This window comes from Telmatherina bonti (assembly GCF_933228915.1).
Source record: "Telmatherina bonti genome assembly, chromosome: 16".
In the NCBI taxonomy this organism is placed as follows: domain Eukaryota; kingdom Metazoa; phylum Chordata; class Actinopteri; order Atheriniformes; family Telmatherinidae; genus Telmatherina; species Telmatherina bonti.
Genome location: NC_136614.1, coordinates 20,025,087 through 20,041,907, shown reverse-complemented (window position 1 = coordinate 20,041,907; position 16,821 = coordinate 20,025,087). Strand labels below are relative to the sequence as shown.

General features: G+C 39.4%; 1 protein-coding gene across 3 annotated transcripts in view; it reads right to left on the bottom strand.

Annotated features, from left to right (window-relative positions):
- The window catches only part of utrn (utrophin), a 180,033-nt gene that overhangs the window by 143,697 nt on the left and 19,515 nt on the right, over window positions 1–16,821 (bottom strand). For 2 of the 3 annotated variants that reach the window (XM_079255301.1, XM_079255302.1), the window contains exons 1-8: window positions 11,100–11,168; window positions 8,731–8,903; window positions 7,693–7,808; window positions 7,049–7,212; window positions 2,253–2,474; window positions 1,132–1,313; window positions 600–750; window positions 171–290 (exon numbers count right to left, since the gene is read on the bottom strand). In XM_079255301.1, the coding sequence (XP_079111427.1) occupies window positions 171–290; window positions 600–750; window positions 1,132–1,313; window positions 2,253–2,474; window positions 7,049–7,212; window positions 7,693–7,808; window positions 8,731–8,891 (1,116 nt within the window). In that variant the 5' untranslated portion in view covers window positions 8,892–8,903; window positions 11,100–11,168. Of the gene's footprint in view, window positions 1–170; window positions 291–599; window positions 751–1,131; window positions 1,314–2,252; window positions 2,475–7,048; window positions 7,213–7,692; window positions 7,809–8,730; window positions 8,904–11,099; window positions 11,193–12,371; window positions 12,450–13,578; window positions 13,672–14,176; window positions 14,239–16,821 lie in introns of those variants that run through there. The other variant, XM_079255303.1, reaches the window with a different exon arrangement.

The window sequence follows — 16,821 nt, the reverse complement described above, 5'->3', positions numbered from 1 at the left end:
CTGATTTAAAGGAAAAGGCCGAATTTAATATAACCAGAAACACAAGTTAAAAAAAAAAAAGAAGAACTCATTTTCACACCCCAGTTCAGACACCAAAGATAAAACCGTTACTTGCAGCATTTGTAAGTTAAAAACAAGGAAGAATTGAGTAAAACAGACTTCCAACTTACTTGCAATTGCTCCTCCAGGGCAGCAGTGGCGCTCTCACCGCTGTTCTCATCCACCACGACCACCATATGTGTTAAAGAGTTGACCTTTACCTGCTCCGCCTCCAAATCATTCTGAAGTTCCTGCACAGGAACACAAACAGTGTATTCAGCATGGTCACATATTACCCATTAACTAAGCTGGCAGAGAAACTGTTAGCCTTTATGGTGACCACATGCGCATAGTTCATGGGTCAAAGTGCAGGGTCAAAAATGTGACAAGCTGATCAGAAGACGGGTATGTTTTAAGACCAGAAGCTCAAAGAGACAGGATTTATTGAATAAATATGAATATGCATGTAAAGAGAACTGATTTTCTATGACCCAGAAAAAAATGGATTCTTCATTGACAAGATAAAAGTAAGTGTGACAAAAAGAGGAAAATGCATTCACTTTGTGCTGTTCTATTTGGTCTTTGTAGGTGTCCAGGTCTTTAGCTGGTGGTCCCGTCTCTATCCTTTTGATTCGCTCCTCCGTCAACGTCAGCCAATCAGAAAGTTGCTGTAACTGCTGCTGCTGTAGATCCATCAGAACTTCATGGAGCCTGAAAAGGAATTCATCAATCAAAGCAGTGAAATGAATAAACTTTGAACTGAACTGGTGTCACAAACAATACAATGAGCAACAAAGCTGTAAACATAAACCTACAGACAATGAATCATGAAACACAAAAGGCAGCTCATCAGGTGGAAATAACGAAGATGATTTATGAGTAACTATGCATTTGTGTGTGTCTTTGCTTCTAAAGCTTTACAACACAAAAGATAGAGAGGTTTAGGAGACGTCATGCTTATTTGTCACCTTCACATTATATTAAAAAAAAAAAAAAAAAAAAAGAATTCATGGGATTTGGTGATGAAACTGCAGATCACATTAGTTTTGCAATATATCTGCATCGCCAAAATGTTGGTTTCTGTGTTTGTACCTGGCCTGGCGGTCCATGCTGGCCACTCGGAGGCTCTCCCAGCGGGAGTTGAGGAGGCTCATCTGCTCCCGGATTTCTTCTTCTTCTTCTTCAGTTAAGTTTCCCTGGGCAATCAGTTGGTTACCTGCTTGCAGCACATTACCCACACTGCTCTGATGAGCAGTCAGCTCCATCATGAAGGCCTTCAGGAGGAAATCAAGTATATTTGTTATAACAAGCCTCTGATAAAAATGTTGTTTGGTGGCATTTAGAACATTCAAACATACACAACAAATAAAGAAGGCTTCTTTAATCTAAGGTTCCCATTCTTACACTTGGCACTCACAAGTTAACATCTGAATATGTTTGCTTCGCAACCACTCCCTTCCCTCAGTACTTCTCTTCATAATTCCCAGCTAGAGCTGTGGTCATCATCTCTGCAGCTTTGTATTTGCAAATGTTGCTGTAGAAACAGCCAGACAAGGCTAAAGCATAAACTGAGAGCTGATATGTCAGCAGGCGAACAGGCTAATTAGAAAAAGGAGAGAGAAGAACTGCTTTAGGAACAAATGCTTGGTATTTGCTCCCCCCCCCCTCATAGTAGCAAACTGAAAGCCAATGAATTGAATTGTCTGTTTCTGAGGGCTCTCAGGATGAACAAGCATTTGTGAATGCACCTCTGAGGCTTTGCTGGTAAAGTTAAGAGAATGACAAGGCTTAAACTAACTGGACTGTTTTCTTGTTTCTGTTTTTACGGGCCTCCTGAAAAGCCTGGGTGTTAAAGAGGCTTTGGGTCTCGTTGCTCTCTGTCTGAAAATCAGCTTTCTGCTTTGACCTGAATTCCACACATTCAACTTCACAAAAATATTCACATTTCAGCCAGGAAAACCCAGCTAAAGCCCCTTTACACACATGCACAGACAAAAACCATGCAAATACGCTTTGTCAAGCACGCTAGTAAACTCTGGGCCACCGTAGAGTGCTGCGCGTCCCTGCAGAATTCCTGGCATTCCCGACATGTACAGAGCATGTGCTGCGAGTTGTGGGAGGCCTGTATCAGCCGGTTACTGTTATGACAGTTTTTAGCCAAAAAGCTGGAGTGAGACAAACAGCCATTTTAAGATCTGTACACCTCCATGTACCTCGTGAGTGTGAAACTGCTCTTTGACGTCTTCCACATCGTCCGACACCTCATCCTGAATTTGTAGTGTGTCCTCAGCCGACAGCAGCCAAGTCAAAACCTCTTCCAGAGTAGTCTGGTAGCTGTCGAGGTCCACCTCTAGCAGGCTGCCCTCCATCTCCGCTTCAGTCTCGGTCAAGGTGCTGGGGGTCTCGGGCCGTGGGCTGCTGCCTGCCTCCTCCATCTATGTTTTGAGAAACATCATGCAAGGAGCGAAGGCACAAGTTGACTACAGAAGCAGTAATATTTTTGTCATCATGTGCTAGTTTCACTGGCAAAATGAAAGAAGACTGATGCAGTTTTAGGTCATTTTTATCTTCAGTGATATCTACTGCGAGAGGAAAATAACTTAGCTTCCCCAGTGTGTCACATTTAACCAGCAACATTGAAACTCAAATATGGCCATGCACAAGCCCCCCCTTTCATCTTTAATACTTCAAATTTCATCTTTACATATCAGCTGGCAAGTTGAAAAAGAGATCCAGACATTAAGGAAGGGGCTGTGTGGGTCTGGAGCACGCAGAGTGACCTGATCTGTTAAGAATGAAAACAACTGCAGGCCTATTATAGGATGATGGGAAACGCTTCTGACACACTGGGCAGGTCAATCCTAATTTTAGGGATATTAGAAAGTTTGAAACACAGCAGCAACTAGGAGAAAGTAGAGTGTGGATGGCTCATTCTTAAAATACCAAACTGATTAGGAAGGATGAAAAGTATTTTAACAGAATAATGATGTTGCTTCAGGGCTGAATTAACATTTTTTGTAATAAATTCTATTGATTTTCTGAGCTGTTAAACAGCACAGGGGTGGGGAAACACTACCCTCTGTTTCCAACAGCAAAGCCAGACTACTCCAGGTTTCCATTCTTGTGAGGTAAAAGCTTACTGGAGCTCAGCTGCTGTGTCTGGGGCTGAGCTGGATAAAATCTCTGCAGTGGCAGCTCTGCCAAGTCAAAGCTGACACAAATGCAAATGGGTGTGCAGAGACTAGTACAGTAACTACCTAAATGGCCCTTTGTTTTCAAGGTTGAAAGAAAACTGTGGTAATAATTGTGTAGCAAACACAGAAAAGGTCACCTGCTGAAAATATTCAGTGACCTTTTGGATATTTTGATTTTTGTACTATCAGCCCGAGTGTTATGGCAGAGTGCGCTGCCAGAAAGAAATAAAGGCAAGAGAGAGAGAGTGAAGCCATGTTTTATTTATTGACTAGAATGGTTGTAAAATAGCTGTGGTCTGGCTCAACAGAGCACTTTATTATCACCAAATGATTTGCTCAAGTGAGTCTCTGTACTTATCACTCCTTCAATTGTGATTATAAAGCATGTAATGTCAGACTAAGCGTCAACAGGACTCCTGAAATCCGAGATAATAAAAAGGTGTTAATGGGACATTTCATGAGCTGAAGAAATAATGAATACTAAAAATCAATGAAGTCAACATTCAAATACCAAAATACCATTAGCCAATACTGTGAATCCACATCTAAAAGTGGGAAACCAAACACAAAAAAACCCAAAACAAAGCCCCTTTCTTTACTTGGTTTTACTACCAGCAGCATTACACATCACTTCTTATGGGGAGAAAAAGTATGCCAGGAAAGTAAACCCCCTGATGGACCAATCAGAGCACTATTTAAAAAAAAAAAAAAAAAAAAAAAAAAAGTTTTCCCAAATCTATTCCAGGGCATGTGAAATATTTGCCCATGAGTAATAAAAACTAAAGAGGTGGTTTTGTGATTTTTTTCTTTTCTTTTTTTCTTGTAAATTCTGAGTAAAAACCTGCAGCACGAGTTGTCCCAGGGCCGTCTATTATCAAACTGCACATCAACTAGGATGGGCTGAATGTTAACATAAAATATGCATCTATTAATTTGAACAAACTGTTCTATTTCCTTGAGCTGTGAATTTTACATAGCAATAAATCAACATCGTGAACAAAGTACAATCTTAGATTGATAAAACAGCAAGGGGGTCCATGTATGCGTTTATCAGTCCTATACTAAAGCTCAGCAGCTCAACACTTTAATGCTGACAAAACCTTCCCTGTCAACTCTGCACACACTCTTCTCACCCATTAACCCCCCCCCCCCCCCAAAACCACCAATTTCCTTCCATCCATTTACAGCTTGGTGTTTCCAGCGAGTAGTTTGTTCTGTTGGATAATGTCAGAGGGGTGAGTCATGGCTCTGCTCCCAATTTGCCCATGCCTGCTGTGCTTTTCATGAGCATAGCTGGAGAGAATGAAGGAAACTGCTTTTTTCAGAGTGGGAGTGACTCATTCTGTCCAGCAACACACAATATACAATGTTCCCTATGCGTGCACATGGTCACGCCTGTGGCCTTAAAAGTAAATGTAATCAGAAATGAAGCGCAGCAGCAAAAGTTAAAAGCAGATACAAGTTCTTTTTTTAGTGACCATAACTTCTTTGTTGTTAAAGTAGGTGGACTATCACCTTTCCACTCAGAGAAAAATGCAACTTGCTTACATCGGCATAGCCAGAGGGGGGATCAGACAGGCAGGCATTTATCAGATGGCATGGACAACCCATGTCACCAATGCAAAATGCTAAACATAGTGGAATAATGAGATAATGTTTCAAACAGCAGCCCAAGTATGGTACAATCATATCAATCACTTTGCTCCTTTTCAACAACACATAAAGAGTCGACGTCAAGTTTTTCTCCACAGAGTCAAACACGGCCAAAGAAACAATAAATGCGTTGCACAAATGCAAAGATCATTGATAATGTTCTTTGTGTTTGAACAGTTTTATAATCTGATTAAATAAATGTTCATTTATTTATTTATTTTACAGTGCTTGCTGATTAATGTCAATGTCTCATGAAAAGCTCCATTTTTATTTGATAAATGGTTCAAAATTAGATTTGTTCCCACATTTACAGGAACCGCAATCATGTTGTGGGATCAGCGCAGGACATTCAAGCACTTACGGTTCGAGGAGGGTTTAAAGTATCAGAAATGACAACACAACCAAGACACACAAAATCAGTAAAAAACAACTTCTACCAAAACAATCATTATTAAACTTGAACATCTAAGTATGACAGAACTTATGCACTGGTATCACTTAAGTATTGTTCATTTACTTATAAGTCCATCTCTAAAAGAAAAAAAAAAAAAATACTGTTCAAAGATGCTCCCCAAAATGTAAATAAAACTAGAAACAATAACTTCAAATAATATCACAATTAACATAAATCATAGTAATATTTGAAGTGTTTAAGACATGTTTCACTATTTAGGAAAACTAAAGCTGTGATGTAGTGGCGAATGATCCACAGCCCACCCTGCTGCTCGCCTGTTAAATGTTGGGATAAGCTCTCACTTCCCTGCAGCCATGAACTGGAATAAGCAGTGCAGGGCCCACCTGAGACAGAAGCACGATGCTTAAAAAATTAGCAGGTTATGTTTAACATCATACAGAAACTCATTCTCTTTAATAAATGTGCACAAACTGCTGCTGAAACGTTTGGTGGTCCCATTCTTTCGTCATAGGAACAGTTCTCTGCAGTTCTTGCATGCTGTGTCTGTATTTTGCATTTCATGATGTTGGTGGAAAGTCTGGCCTGCAGGCACCTGAACTTTTTAACTGCTGCTGCTCTCATAGATTCGGTATGTTGTTCAACCTGGTCTTCCCTAAAAGAAATGCTGTGGATGGGTGCACATGTTCCTTTAAAACCTCCCCATACGTTTTAGCTTTGATGGTGCATATCCAGCTATACATATTGCCAGTTCCACATGCCCTAATGCATACAAACATTTGAACAGAGTACTGATAAGTGATGGATTTCTCTCCTCTTTAGTGGGATGGATCCAAAAAGAAATTCTAATTTTGTTTTGTCAGCAAAAAAAAAAAAAAAAGTTTTCCACTTTGCCTCGGCCCATTTTTAGTACATTTCAGCCCCAGAGGAGACTGCATCATGTTGAAATATGGCTTCAGCTTTACATGACTGAACTTTAACCTACAATTGTGGATGGCACAGTGAACTTTGTTCACAGCCAATGATTTCTTGAAGTGTTCTTAAGTCCATGGAGTGATTTCCAAAACAGAAGCCTGTCTGTGAACCCTAAGCTCAAAAGGCATGCAATTTAGATTTTCAGTCCCCTGCTTTGTGCAGAAATGTCGCCTAATTCTATTTACTGTGTAACAGGAAACATTTTTCTGAAATTTGCCCACAATTTTCCAAGTTTTTACAGATTGCTGCTGATAAACCTCTGTTCATGTTGATTTCTGTGAGAACTACCTCTTTGGTGCTATTTTATACTCAATCAGGTCACTGACAAGTTGCTAATTAAACAAAAAGGCTGCAACATTTTCTTCCAGCTGTCTTTAGTGCCCCTGCTTCTGTTTCTACTTTGTTTTAGACGTGTTGTGGTCGTGAAATTCGACATGAGAAAACATTTTTTAAGGAAATTCAACTTCCAGAGCATCAACACATCCACATTTCCGGCATTTATTGTGGTGTTTTTTTGTCCATCCTGGTGTTAGTTGGATGTAAGTAATCCACTTTATGCTTTTAAAGTTCTAAATATAAAAATCAGCAATTATACTTAAGATATTGATTTTCCCTTCACGTGAGAAAAGCTGTACTACAAAGTGCTTGTAGGTTATGACGGTGAGCTGAAGAAATTTTTCCATGCTTGTGAACGATGAACATCTATTATATTCTAATACCTTACACCCAGTTCTATCAAATGACACGCAGCAAGAACTGCACAGTAATACTTTACCTGCACATTGAGCCCTGGACCACACTCTGCCTCCACTTTGTATTTGCGTGGCAGGGTCTCCACTTCTCTAATAGCTTCCATGCTCACGTCTTTGGGCAGCACAGCGAAAAGTGACGTTACATACATGATGATGGACTTCTTATCTGGTAATTGCACCGCCACATCTGAAACAGAAGGAGTGAAACAGTGGGAGGCAGATGAAGGCAGGGCAGAAAGATCAAGATGCAAATTGAGCGTGAGAGGCAAGTGGGAGACAGGGGGGATAAAGAGGTGAAAATTGAGTGAGGAAAAAAATTAAAGCATCGTAGAAAAAGTGAGACAGTAGTTAAGGTTGACAGGAAAAGGTTAAGGGGATGGAAGGTGAGAAGAGGAACAAGACGCAGATTGAGACTGGACTCATTAAACAAGATAGGTGTGACTGGTTTTCATGGCCGAAACATATTTCATGTCTAAATTACACCACCAAACAACAAATCTATGGTCTAATACAACTTCAGCTTATTTTGTCCAGTGCATTTATTTTATAGGGTTCAAGATCAAAAGTGTTTTTGTATCTAAATTTTGAACAATAAAACAAATATCAATACGTGTAAGTACTAATAAAAAGCAGCTGAATACAATGAAAAAAAAAAAAAAAATAGTACCTTCAGGATCCAGAAGTCTTTCAATAGCTAGCTTGTCTTTGGCTACAGTAAATGCATGGTCAAGCCTCTCCACAGGGCTGAGTTTGACCACATGGTCCCAACTAAATGCATCTGGTCTGGAAATGCACAGAGGAAAAACAACAGGAGATACCATTTTTAAATGCAGCATGACTGAATTCTTTAACTACATAAAGTCTGAAAACACAGACCGAACACTACCTTCTTTGTCAAGAAAATCTATGAACTTTCTAGTGATTTAACAAGTAAATAGAAGCGACTTGATTGAAGCTATTCAGGGACATCTCTCCAGCATAAATAACTTAATGTTTAAACTGTTAACATACGGTATATGCTGCAAACAGAATGTCCTTCCCTCTTCAGTTTGAGGGTGGGGGGACTTGTGTTGAAGCCAATTGGGTGTGGAATGTGTGTGTTCGGTGATCCACCTAAACCCTAGGCCCAGGTCTAAACCAACAAAGGCCTTTCTCACCACTCACAAGCCTGAGTATGTGCACGCGTGAATGTCACTAGTAAAGACAAGGGGGTTACATAAAGGGGGGAAAACACGACGACACTCCTCCCCTCGCTGCCTCACACACAACAGCGTAGGCGAACACATAGCATGAGCAAACAGTGACATGGCAGGCCTAAACAGAACAAGTCAAGCATTGTGCACACACCCCGTCGATGCTGACCTGTGAGCTTGACCTTCCACCACTTTTGAAGCCTCTTTTTCTCAAACGGCAAACAAACATGATTTTAAACCTTATATTTTTCTTTTAATTTGTGACTTGAAGTTCAAGAAAAATATAACAAATATGGACTGTTGAATCTCAAGAAGGGAATTAAACTTTTAACAAAAAAAATGATGAAAAATGAAGCCTGAGTGGATTACCGTGTAGAAAAATCAAAGTGATTCAAAATAAATTTGGCAAAAAACTAAATGTGAGCAAAGAGACTACAGTACATAACATTTTATCAGATATGAACAGAATTAAATCATAACATCAGCCCCATACTTTCACTTTTGCTCCTGACCTGAAGTGGTGGAGGATGCCATTGAGCGCCAGGCCATCAGCCCAGCTTGTTGTAAAATTCAGCACATTGACTTCTGGGTATGAGCGTGTGCACTGTCGTACCCAACTCAGTAAGATCTTTTCACTGTTGGTCTGCTGCAGGTTGGACATAATATCCTTCATGATGTCTTTTACCTGCACAAAAACACAGAGACACTTCAACATGGATTCTGGCAACTCAGTGGTTTAAGAATATTCCGCCATCTTGGTTTTGTTTGCGGTGATGGTGATTAGTGGAGAATGTGCTGCACCTGCACAGGTGGGAGAGGCTTAATTAATAAAGCCTGCTTTGGCCAGACTCACTCTCGCTCTTTTCTCGGTGGGCAGCCATTACCGCCACATCATGGTAACTATGTTTTGTTAAGTTTTAGGTTTGCACCTTTCCACAACTTTTGCACACATTATCGAACACCCATTGGTGGCAATTCACTACTGATATTTAACATATTTACACAGATTGGTAAAGTTCTTTAAAATAAAGTAAAAAGATCGTAAATCTTTTCTAATGTGCAACTCCTGTTGTGCTTCCACTGTGAGTAGAGTTGCCACCCGTTCCATGAAATACAAAATAGTCCTTTAATTGACAGACAAATGTTGCGTTCTGGATTAAACAGATACGGGACGCACTTTGTTCCGTATTTTCATAACTTTCCAACAGCCTACATATGTCAGACACGCACATCAACACGCAATCTAAAAACAACTAAAAACAGAAAAAAACAGCCAGCAAAAATGCTCTTTTTGTGAAGAATCTGCGCAGGTCCAGCCTCCTCCTCCCTTCTGTGCGTGTGTCTTGGACAATAACGGTTGCCTAGAGACAGACATGACTCATGCACACTCCTAAGAAGAACCGCACGTTTTAAAAAATGTCCACTGTAGCCTACCTGGTACCCAACCTCCTCAAAATAAGAAGTACATGTAAAACGGACATGAAGAGGCTGCAGCGTCACTGAAGATGTTTACAAGTCAAATTGTACGTATGTGTCAGCAACTGTTTAGTTGCGCACGGTGGACTGTCCGACCTCTAACAGCAGCAGGAGAGCATGATCATTTTTTTAATATACTGTAGGCATACAATTAAAATTATATTAACCAATATCATTACCATATATACCCATTAAAAATGTATTTTCAGTGGATGAAAAGTTAATACACGCAAAAATAAAAATAGCTTTGCTATCGGGAAACGTTTATTTTTAGATGTATTTCCTGCATTAAAATGTTTAGAGATTTTTTTTCAGAAATCTGTGTTAGGTGATCATTTGATAAATTAGCCTTTATTAGTGTTCTTAGACTGTAATGACATGAACTCCCTTCAAGTCATGAAGCAGGCAGCAAACAAATACACTCCAATATGTAGGATTAAACAAAGTGGAGCCGCATTTCACGGCATGACGCGGAGTCTAGGCGTCGTCATCACCATGGTCCCACACTGTAAACATTTTATCACAAACGTTTATTTCTGGGGGTTTTTTTGTTTGTTTTTTTTTGTGGGGGCAGGGGTGTTTATTACAAAACTTGCTAAAGTAGGCTATCAGAACTATTTTATGTTAGCCTTGATAGTTTTATGCCAAACAACTGTTGACAAGTAGCACGTTTCTCTCACTCACCTGTCAAAAGTCAGCTGATCTGAACCAGCTGATTAACGCGTTACTATGGTGACGCCCGTAATAGAATAAGACAGTAACTGAACTTGCCCAATCCAGCTATTAGTGATCATGGTATAAATTATATAAATGTTTCATCCCACTCCTCCCCCCTTACAGCATGCAGGTGAAGTGACACAGGTGTTATTATTTGTAAAGTTCAATGTTGCACACTCTACACACAGAAGTGTCTCCCCCCCCACCCCCCAATGAGGTGTGGTGTGCATCCCTTATTTTAATTTATGAAAGGTGGCAAACCTAACTGTGAGACAAGTTGGCAACAAGTTTAATCAGGTATTAAAGTAGCAGCTCGACTGAAGGCCAAAGAGATGGAAAAACAAGCAATAAACGAACAGTATGCACAGCAGCATAAAGTGATATATGGAGACACTATCAACTATTAAAGAATAATAAAGTTGGTGCTGAAAGAACAAGCTGGCTGTTTTATTACATTGTCTTTATCAACCTTGTTCAACAGCTGCTCAGAATTTCAGCAAGTCAAACTGATAAAGAGCTGGATGATCAGCATGTTTACATGCATTCAGGCATGTGTGTACATTCACACACAGTTTCCATCATCTGTTTTTCTGATCCCTCTGGAACATCACTGAGCAGTGAGTTGATGAAGCAAACCTTAATATGACCGAGTGTGTATCTGCAGGGTGTGTGCATGGAAAGTGCTCACCTGCCAGTGGAGGATAATACTCCAGATGAGTCCCAATGTCAGCTTGTGGTTCCCATCCACAATATCTGTCCCCCCTATGTTTACCAGATCCACCTACAAAAAATAAACCAAAATAATTAAACAAACAGTGTGGAGTAAGCAAGACTTTAGCATGCTCAATTAAATATATTCAGCTACCCAGTGATTACGAAAAGTTTAAATAATTGATGCTTTTCTGGTCAACTCTCTAAAGTTAACTCTCCTCTTGCTAATTTTCCTACATTAAAAATGCAACCATTTCTCATGCAACAATTCTGTTTTCAACTATTTATTCTTTACACACAACAGTATCCTTATCCGATTTGTAAGAAGATGTGATAAAAAATTCAGAGTTCCTTTTAGAAATAACTCTGATCACAAAGTAACAGTTGAATGCAGCTGGGTAAATAACAGTGTCCCTCATCTTAATGAGTGTGCAGTCTGCTACAGATGAGTATTTTTAACCTGTATGTTTTCATCACAACACAGATTATATAGTTCTAATTATACTTTTCCTGAACAACCATTCAAGTGTGGCAGGCTTTTGTTCTTTATACAAGGTCAAGGTAAAGAAGAGATTACACATAAATATTCCAGAGGATCAGGTCAAACCATGAAGTGAAGTATCCAGATCAGCCTCAAACTTGACTGTTTCACAGTCAAAGGTCACAAACTTAGCAGTAGATCCACGTGCATCCTTTACAAAACTGCAATACAATCTGTTGGAGGAAAAAATATCCCATTCCCCCTAAGATTTATTAGGACAAATTAATAAAGATAGATAAAACACACTTATTTTTAATCCTAAGAGTTCATTTTCTAGCAAATAAATACATACATTTTTCTAATTTTAATTTTCTATTTTTGTTGACTTCTTCTAAAGTCATATTTCCTTTTCTTTGCAGCCATCTGGCTCATGGGAACTTTTAACCAGCTGTCTTTTAGCATCTTGCAGCCATGTGTTCGCATGCAAACTCCAGGCACTGCTACTTTCCATGAGCATCCCCTTTCCCCATAATGTCCCACTGCTGAGGTCACTTCATTGAGACAAGCTGTGGTGCAGAGAAAGGAGGGGTTGATGGGGTAAAAATCAAAAGGAGCTAACAGAGTGACAACAAAAAAACAAAAGAAAGAAACTCTGGGCCATATATATTTTTGGGGGAGGTATTAATTGATCTTTGCTTCAGAGTGCACGGCACAGCAGCTGGGAGGAAAAGGGCGTGACAAACAGCTGCAAACACATGGTGTACTCACCTTATTTTGATGCAAGACTTGAAGAACTTTGTTGACATTATTAAGAGAGTGCACTCTGGTGGAACCTCGTTCTTTGGTCTGAGGAAGAGGAAATGCAGCAGAGATCAGCAAACTGTTGGATTGTTTACGTTTGCAGTTTGTGCGACTTTCAAATGATTATCTATATATCAATTTATGAGCAACCACCTTAATAATGATGATAATGTCATGTCTTAAAACAGCTTAAAAAAAAAAAAAAAAAAGGATTGAAATGTAACAATTTATAGTTACAAAAAAGAAAAGCATCCCGTCACTCAACAGAGTGCTTCACGCCCTGCATTCATCACACCCATTACTATCTCAGCAGGGTCCACAGGCCAACTTATGGAAAGAATGGCAGTATGAATGGCTGCCAGCTGCAAAGCCCTTTTAAGTCTTTACATACCTCAAACACTCATTAGCACCCAATTATAGCATTAGTCTTCCAGTAGCAGAGTGTGAGTGTGTGTGCCAGCATACATGGCAAAGAGACAGTTGGTACTTGGTCTGACTGCAGGTGCAAGAAAGATGATATCCTGTTGAGGAGGTGACAGAGCTCTGATGCTGATTAAAAAAAAGAAATACCCAGGAAACTACAAACATGGGTACACAATCCTGCCTCTGCTCACTCAACATAAACTCTGATATCTATTTATATGAAAACATGTAAAACTTAAATAAAATCAGTCTTTTATTTTGCCGTTTTAACTTGACAAACTAAAGAAACTTCTGCTCAGGCTGCCTGTGCAGCAGCACTGATGTTTACAAAAGATAATATATAAGCACCCACATAAGATAATGCATATTGTACTGGTATGAGAATCCAGCAGTCAGATATTTCTGTAGGAAGAAACAGTGCAATGCCAGATGGTCACTGCGTGCAACGCCTAAAAACTCAGTAGTTTCTCTTGTGCTTTATAAACATTGAATAAAAGTTGTCACTGGCACATTCACACACACAAATTCTTGTCACATCTAAATAAAGATGATCTTTACCAGGCACACAACACAGGTATTGTGTGCATAAACACTGTACACATGATAAAGCAATAGAGAAATTAAATATATGTGAAGATACAGTCAGGCGACAGCCAGGAATCTTATAATAATTTAATATAGTTATATTTAGACACATCGGGTTTAGTAAATGTTTAAAAGTAAAAATGTATGTTTATATTAATATACTCACCAGTACAGTGTCAGTGAGACCCTCTAGCAGGTCCAGCAGCTTCCTCCCATCCCTCAAATCTGAGAACATATCTTTAATGGGCGCCTTCCCTGTCTGAAAGGACAACCAGACATGTTTAAATGGGGTTTCATTATATGAAATGTCAAGTGACTGAACATCAAGAATGGAATTAAGAGTAACAGATCATACTGGAAATTTTAAGTGTTACCAAAAAAAAAAGACACTCAAACATATTTAATGTGATTCTCTAGACTGATGGTGCGTTTATAAATGATAAAGTACAGAAATGAGACCTTTTAGCCAAGACAAAATGCTGTTGGGTACAGCAGTCGGCTTAGAAATTCATTAAGAGAAAATCTCATGTTGTTCTGATCAACTGTGACAAAACTGAAATTAAACATTTTAACCATTTTAGCCAGCCTCCCAGCTGAGTGCCAAACTTGTTTGCTGCAGGCAATTTCAGCCTGAGACGGGAAGTTTCAATAATATCACATTTTACAGAGTTTAGAGGGGGAAAAAAAACAACTTCTGGTTTTTAGGGAAGCTGAAGCAATACCATGGAGAAGAAAATGTGCATGTATACAAAGCTTCACAATACCTTGGAGAACTGTGCATTTATCCATTTGGTGAATGTTTTCTTCTGTACGGCATCATGCTCATCTGTTAAAAAATAATAGAATACAAACAAACAAGTTGCAAGAAAATGAAATATGGACACAGCAAGTAAGTACAATCAGTCTTATGACGGACAGTGAACAACTTTAGCACTAAATGTCCATTTCACTACGTTTATTTCAGGAACACCACTTTCACTCTAATATTGGCAAGCTGTTGAACAGTAATTGTAACTGGAGGCAATTAGGGCTTAAAAGCATCCTGATCAATGTGGCTGGAACATTAGATAATTACAGGAAAAAAAAAATGCAGATAAGAAGAGGATTTTTATGTTGGACCTAAAAATTTCAGGTGTCAGGAATAATGCTAACATACCAAAAAACCAATTCGCACATGAGTTACACCCACTTTCCCATTTATGTTTTCCCCCAGAATGCAACTGTACACATAGTTCACATTCTCTTCCCACTTGACTCCCTCCCACCCTGCTCCTCCTTTATTCTCCAACGTGGCTCTCCAATAAGGCTTCATTGTGTATCCGACACAGCTGCTTTGATGTGCCTGAGTGATGGCTGGCTCCTGTAATGGATCAGAATACCTCGTACAAAACCTTGGCATTCTTGCAGAGACTTGTTCTTTGGACACAACCGTGAAAAGAAACAAAATATTTGAGATATTATGCCAGTATTTACATGTGGCTTGTAAATCATACACAAATCATAAGTTATGTTTAGGTTTAGTTATTAAACTATGAGGATGGAAAAGCCCATTTGAAGGAGTCCTCTGAAGATTAGGAGATGATTTTAGGTAAATAAAAGACACCCAAGAGCAGAACAGAAGTAACAGCTAAACAAAGGGATTCATTTCTAAAGTGTAGTCAGCCACATTTAGGTTCTTTCTTTTTCATGAAGACTGTTTTAAAATATTAAACCTGCAGGAAAGGATTGCATTCCCATCTGCTTCTTAGCGCTGTCTCTCTCAGACTACATTCGGAGAGTGGAAAGGTTGTTGGTTTATGTGTCCATAAGCTGCCACTGTCATCCAACTAGAAGCTGTGTGGAGCACCATGAACCGAACAAAAGGTTAAAGGTTATGATCACCAGGCCCAGCAGTCATCAGCCCCTTTGTCTGAGGTGTGTAGAGTGTGTGTTTGTAGTCACCGGCTGGGCGAAGAGGAATATAAAAACAAGAATGTACCATAAGAAAAGGCCAGAGGTAAGGGTTAGAGAGGTGAGAAGGTGATGGAAAGGGATGAGATAAATAGTGGAGGAGTAGATGGCAAATGGGAGAAATCAGAGTAGACAATTGCTACGTTTACATGGGAGTTTTAATTCCTGTTTAATTCCAAATAAAGGTTCATTCCGCTTTAAACTGATGAAAAACGACCAAGTAAACACTTACTTCCTGATGCAAATTTCTATTCAGAATTAAACTTAATTCCGATGTAAGTGACTGGTTTATTCGCATTTTAATTCCAAACTATTTAATTCCTCTGTCATGTAAACCTTAATTCCGCTTTAAGTTAATTCCAGTCGTTCTGAGCATGCTCGTTACCTTGTCCTCTCCCGATGATGTGCGTTTTTTTCGCCTCCCGTGTTCGGTGGTCTATCTTTCTTCTCCTTCTCAGTTGCTGCAAAAAGTGAAGTAGTGTGCTCGTGTTGAGCTGGAACTTCAAAGTAAAAACAAAGCAAAACTGGTACTTATGTAATTTTTGCAAGTTACGACTGAAAAGACGAAAAGCTCTGAAGAGGAAATAAATAAGGACGTGTTTCATGTAAACCTCCATTCAGAATTAATTATTTTCATGTAAACTCGTGGAAAAATACGTTAATTCCAAATTATTTCATTCCGAATTGAAAAACATCATGTAATCCTAGACATTGTCAAGCAAAGTGTCTGCACATTTGTTCAGAGATGTAAAGGGTAGCAGAGCTGAATATAATGGGGACAATATGTGGGAAAACTGGACAGGTGAGAGTTTGAGGTAGAGACAAAAGTAGAAAGCACCAGTTACCTAAACCAGCATATGCACATTGTCCTGTGGCAGCGTTTTATTGTACTGTAAAAGGCCCTCACAGTATTTGATCCATCATTCACTTACATTTTGGCGGCAGCAATAATGTTTTTGCGCTTTTTCTTTGCAGGAGACAAAGCAATGAGATGACAGTAAAATGGGATCAAGTTAAAGCAATCTGTTACCAGTATGATTGACAAAGGGTGAGTGCCATAAGAAACACAAAGGGACTGATGACAATTAATGACAGTAGATAAGCAACAAAAGAAACAATTAAACTTGTTCTGACAAGGGCAACCAAGCAAAGGGGGAAAGAAGACCCAAAATAGGAAAAAAGGGTCAAAACAACCAAAATGAGCTGAAAATGACTGAGAAGCTGTCATACAGGGAGACAAGTTATGGTAATAATTTTTAGAAAATATATGAGGAGCAACAAGTTCAGAGCAGGTACAGTCCAGGTATGCTGTCAACACATGATCAATTCTCCTTTTTCTAAAAAGCCCCATAAGGGGACCTCCTGTTCTTACAGCTTCATCAGCACCCTGTGCGGGCCTCTAAGGTCCCTAAGAAGAGGGTCCCTGTGGACTCAGGTCTCCTGTACTCTCTAACTTACC